The sequence below is a fragment of the Ctenopharyngodon idella genome, chromosome 15 (genome assembly GCF_019924925.1).
Source record: "Ctenopharyngodon idella isolate HZGC_01 chromosome 15, HZGC01, whole genome shotgun sequence".
Lineage (NCBI taxonomy): Eukaryota > Metazoa > Chordata > Actinopteri > Cypriniformes > Xenocyprididae > Ctenopharyngodon > Ctenopharyngodon idella.
In genome coordinates, this window is record NC_067234.1 from 9,080,850 (window position 1) to 9,087,043 (window position 6,194).

Here is a 6,194-nt window from a genome sequence, read left to right on the forward strand (position 1 = left end):
CTTACCGTTATAGTAGCATTCCTTACAGCATTAGATGCGGTTTGCCGTATCTCAGCTGCGCTTCCCGGCTTCAGTAGGCTTTTCGTAAATCTCCGGGTCGATTCCGCTGCCATTTCTTCATCGGTACATTCGGGGCTACGATCTGCAGTATGTGCCACGAATCCGTAATGTGCTTAATCACGTTGAAATCGAAAGACTGTAAATGCGCGTTCTTCGTCTCACTGCCGCTTTCACTCGGCAGCTTTACTACAGCGCGGTGGGCAGGGCTCCGTTTACTCAGCAAACATACAGATCATGTTCGTAAAATAAATAATTTTAGTATCATTCCCAGGCATTGTCAGTAAAAATGGAAGAATAATGCAAACCCTGATAGGGTCGAACGATGGATACTAATTTATAGGTAATTAAGGTGAATGTATTCAATGTGGTGCAGGCAGACCACCACGACCAGTCTTGCTTTAATTGATTCCACATCAGCAGGATGTCAAATGTCTTTCATCCAAGTAAACAGATCAAGTGCATAAATCATTTTTTGAACGAGATTATAATTAATATAACACTAGATGCCCAACATCTTAAAAAGATGTTTTAATGGCAGATTCCTCACGTTGACAGATTATGCAGGTAAATATATTTACAGTCCGTATTTACGCATAAAAAGTAGTCTTACTGCACTAATCTTGGTGAGCATGAAATTTTAACCAAACTGTGCAGAAGTAGTGGTGATGGTGGTAGACATGCGCGCGTGAAAGCGTTTGTTGGACTTTAGCGCCATCGCGCGTCATCTCCACAAAACAGAGCACTTACAAAAGCATTGGTCGGAGCCTCAGCAGCATTGTCATGACGTAATTGCACTAGATTTTTTTTTTTTTTTTTTTTTAAGATAAAAGTCAACTCTCCACAGCAGGGCCTTGCACAGGGATTTTGGGGCTCAAGTGAAAAAAGGCACCCCTCTTATAATTATTCATAGAAAGTAAAGTTACATATTGTTGATGATCATCTTTTAATTCATTACACTATTTAACACTATATGCTATAGGGCTGTTATACCAATTGAATGAAATCAGTAGGCCTATCAACAAAATCCATCTTACTATTCATCATAATTCATTTACACTGCAATTACAATTACCTAAATAATGTTATTAGATTAATGTTCTAAATATAACATTTTGAATATAGAAATACGAAATGTTGGGAAAAATGAAATTATACTATTATGAAACTAAAACGGTCGCCAGTAGGTTGCGACAAGTCGTAATGAGTTCATCATAGAATCATTCAAATAAGAGAATTAGCAAATTATGACTAACATGTCCAGGTAGAAACTGTCAAAAGGCAATCAAGAAATCAACTGATGACTTTAAAGGGTTAGTTCACCTCAAAATTAAAATTGTCGTCATTATTTACTCACCCTCATGTCAGTCCAAACCCGTAAGACTTTAGTTCATCTTCGGAACACAAATTAAGGTATTTTTAATGAAATCTGAGAGCTTTCTGTCCCTCTATTGACTTTCTACACAACTTCCACTTTGACGCTTCAAAAAGTTCATGAAGAGATCGTAAAACTAATCCATCTTAATTGAGCTGTTTAGTCCAAATTTTCTGAATAGTCACAGTCACTTTATATGATGAACAAATTTAATTTAGGCTTTTATTCACATATAAACATTCATCAATGCACACATCAGTTTGTGGTAAACAGAAGCTCAATCATGTTTACTTGATGTGTGAGAGCCAATGAGGTTCATTCTCGTGTTACACAGCTTGTTTGAGCTTCCGCAAGAACCAATGAGGTTTGTTCTCATTCATCACGCATTGCACAGTTGAGCTTCTGTTTATGTTTGCTGATCAATGTTTATATGTGAATAAAAGCCTAAATTAAATCTGTTCATCATATAAAGCGATCGAGTCTCTTCAGAAAATTTGGACTAAACCACTTAATTCATATTAATTAGTTTTATGATCTCTTTATGACCTTTTTAAAGCATCAAAGTGTCGGTTGTGTAGCTGATATGGAGGGACAAAAATCTCTCAGATTTCATAAAAAAAAAATCTTCATTTGTTTTCCGAAGATGAATGAAAGTTTTACGGGTTTGGAATGACATGAGGGTGAGTAAATGATGCCAGAATTTTCATTTTTGAGTGAACTAACCCTTTAACCCTCAGAAAAGCACATTCATCACTTGTCAATAGTCAGAATAAGCCAATTTAAGCACAAAAAGTGGCCAATATAAGTGATTGGCAAAAATGTGTCATCCATTGACACATTACAGTATGATAATCCAACAACAAAAAATAAACACAACAATAATGCGCTGACCTTTGTGTTTCGCTTTAACTTCAGACAGAACTATGTATATCTTTTGTGAAGTACATAATGCAGAATTTTGCACAGTCAAAGTCCAGCAGCTGTCAAGAATGAGTATACCAGGAGTAGTATAGACCCATATTCAGTTTTGATTTTGATTAAATCATTCAATTGTGCTCTGATTTCAGAGTTACAATTATATTTACAAAGAGCCTTTGAGTCATCTCCCACCACAGGTGTAATCCACATTTTGAGAGTTGGTCACTCTCCCTCTCTTTACCATGCAACTTATATTTAGGCCACTTTAGCATTGTGATTGCCCGAAAATACTTTTACACCCCAAAATCTGGTCATTTATCGCACTAAAACCCTGTGACTCATGAGTCATCATCATGTCTCACCACCATAAAAGATGGTAAATTGATTGACAAGTCTCTCTTACCCGGGCCTGATTAGTTAAACTAAACCAGTAAGTGTTGTGTTAAGGAAAAATGTGTTAATGTCTGCACTACACATTATTTTTCTGTGATACTTTATTTATTATATACATGTTTGAATGTATTAAAATAACATGACTAAACATACAAGTGGAAAAAAGCCAGCTATTTTAAAGCTGCAGTCCGTAACGTTTTTTGGTTAAAAATTATTCAAAATAAATTTTTGAGGTTGCTCTTAGTCTGGAAATCCCCACCCACTCAAAACACACGCAAAACCTACCCTTACGCTTAAAAACCCTTTCAATCGGAAACCTACATACAACAAATCGGGTTTCCGGGGCGACATGGGGATGGGGAGTCACCATGGATGTATATACATATCTATGGGGAGTCACAAGGTGACGTATTGGGCACAAGCGTGGCTTCTGACATTACACTTTGATGTGGTTGGAGTTGGATGTCCACTGCAGGCTGCAACGAGCCCTACTTGGTTGGGAACGAATCCTTCAGTCCTTTTGATAAACGTTTGAAGTGCTGTATTTATTTTTTTGGGAATTATCCTCCACTCGTGGAAGAAGTCCACTGCATTTATATCCTGAGATTAGGACGCACTCAGAGCATCATTCAGTCTTGTGTTCTGTCTTTGCAGTTCAGTTTCCTCCATTTCACACAGTTTGATCAGATCAAAAAGTTATCCAAACATGTTGCTAACCTCTTGCATTTCTTTAAAACGGGTATGGAGAGCAGCGAGAGCCTGATCTACTATCACGATAAAGTAGTCTGTTACATATGCTTGCTCTGGATCTGGGGTATATTCATTTTTCATCCCATTTGCATTTCACTCATCTTATTGTTTTAAATACTGGTTTAATGTCCATATCAGTAGCAATCTCTATTGCAGTGGATTTTGCAGCTACAAATCCGGTGTCCCTATAATTCAAGTCAATTAGTCCATTTAGCTGTGACAACGCGACATCCAGCTGCATGTCCTTCGGCTGGATTGTCTACCGTGTTCATGGCAAACAGAATATCATACCGTATGACCATAGACATAATGAATTCAAAGTTTTGCATTACATTTGCCAGGGACATGGTTTCACTTGTAATTTTTGGGTCGCTACAGTCCTCTGCCACTTCAAGCAAAGCATCCCTAATTGATAGCGAATTGCTTTTACACTCTCTATGCGACATTCAAACCTTGTTTCAGACAGTTGTTTAACAGTGAGAGATGGGAATTTCGCTATAAGTATTTCCCACCATTTAGGGGAACTGGCATATATCGTATAAAGCCTTTGTACAATGACTGACATTGCTTTTAAACAAAATCTTGCCATATCTCCCAGTGCTAAATTAAGGTTGTAGCAACTGCATGGCATGAAGTAAGCCCGGGGATAGAGGCAAAGAATATGGGCTTGGACTCCCTGGTTTTGTCCTTTCATGTTTGCCCTGTTATCATATCCTTGACCCCCGACAGTCATTTATGTTCAGTCCAAGGGCCTCTAGTTCAGACAAGAGTGCATTTGATAGTCCCTTTTCAGTTTGGTCATTTACTTTCTTATTTCTTATGCGTCTGACATGTTCTTGCATAGCAGGATCAAATTTGCCGAGCATCTCTATTAACCCCAAAAAGGTGCCATTGTTTTCTTCGTAAAGCTTTGCATTTGTTCCTTGAAATGCCAAATTATGTCCAGACAAATACTGCATGGCTGTTATAATTCACGTCAAAACACTCTGCGAGTGTGCCCGTTCTCGGTTTATCTCTTATTGATGTGCATAGTAGTCTAAAAAAATTTTTGTGGCGCTTGTGATATAATCACGGGATGTTTCGTGTTGTTTGAGCACAGCAGCCAAATGTCTCCAATCATTATTGCCCTCATTAGCAAGTATGGTCTGAGGCTGACTTATACAGTTGTTAAACAGTTTACAACAAAAGCTAAATACAGAATCTGTTTTCTTCTAATAGACAGGCCAGTTTCCATGAGCTTTTTCACCTTTGGGTAACTTTCTTAGATAGAAGTCATCGGAAAAGTGTCTTTTTTTCTTGATTCGAGGGGAAATTAAAGTTGCACACCGTGACAAGACCCTTTTCCATGAGTAAATCCACTGTCTTGTCATTTAGATGCACAGGCCATTTGCTGGGGTTGTTTTTACAAGCTGTGCTGAGACTTCTCTCTTACTGACATTGTTGGAGGTGGAGCAATGCTCATGAGTAGCGGGACCTCATCTTCCAGCATCTCTAACAAGATGAGGTAGAAAAATACATAAACTGATTGTGTCGTTCAATTCAACTAAAATGTCAGAAGCCAGATTATAAATATTTTTCAGTCACAATGGCCACTTATTAAACTTATCCGTCACCTTAAACTTCATTTTGTTGCAAACCGGTAGCCTGATTAGCCTCAGTGATTGTGTCGGTTGAGCTGCTTGTAGGTGCAATGTTGGCATTGACAAATTTATCCAGCTATCCTCTCAGTGACTTTTGAAATTCTTCTTACTATTTAATTCATTTCCTTTTCATTGAAAAATAATAATAATAATATGCAGATTTTTTTTTTTTTTTTTTTTCATTTGGCCTTGATTATGCATATATTTGAAAGACAGCAGGTATTTTATTTTGTCGATGTTAGGTGGAAAAACAGTAATAAAAATGAGACAAACTACATAAAAATGCAGGCTAGGAGCAAGGCCCTCTAGATGTGTGAGGCCCTGTACGGTCACACACTTGGTACAGCCCTTGCGACAGTACTAATAGCCACATTTTTATTATGTTGTAGAGGTAATTTTCATCAATATTCTGTTACACTTTCCGTTACACTGCACATTTATTGTCAACACATGTTGTTTCACAACAGCCAAATATATAGGCTATGAATTTTACTTATAGCATTTATGTATTTGGGTTTGTTAAATACGAATGTATAATGTGTTAATAAACAAGGTGCTTTTGTAATTTTTAATTATGATAAATCAGCAATGACCCACTTTACCTGAAAAGACCATTTGTCTGGAGTGCATGACCTCAGATGTTTATTGGTATATACCTGCCAAATAACAAATTATATGAACTAAATTTAAAAAAACAGTTACAAAGATAATAAAGAAAAGAAACAAAATAACATCTGGGTATCTGAATTACACGTTTAAGAGAAAGTGGCCCCCTTTACCTGAATTCACCCTACCTGGTTCTGATTTTTATCTAGGCAACGCTATCTACTTCTCATCCTGGAAACCAGTTTCATGTATCTTGTATCATTCAACAACATACTACCATTTTATCCCTACTATGTCTGCCATACTTTCTTATAAGCCTAAGCCTTAGCTATTTGGCGCCATCTTGCTTCTCAAAGCGGTTACAGATGAAAAAAAAAAAAAAGCAGCCTCAAGAAAACATTAGTAGTAGGGTGGGTACAGTTGGAACACTCCTTGTTTTTTACATTACCATACAA

At 37.3% G+C, this 6,194-nt stretch overlaps 1 protein-coding gene across 2 annotated transcripts in view; it reads right to left on the reverse strand.

Annotated features, from left to right (window-relative positions):
* Positions 1-249, reverse strand: part of dock10 (dedicator of cytokinesis 10) — a 125,114-nt gene extending 124,865 nt beyond the window's left edge. The window contains exon 1 of one of the 2 annotated variants that reach the window (XM_051862094.1): positions 6-249. In XM_051862094.1, coding sequence (XP_051718054.1) covers positions 6-113 — 108 coding nt within the window. In that variant the 5' untranslated portion in view covers positions 114-249. The remainder of the gene's footprint in view (positions 1-5) is intronic. The other variant, XM_051862093.1, reaches the window with a different exon arrangement.
* Positions 250-6,194: the final 5,945 nt, after the last annotated feature.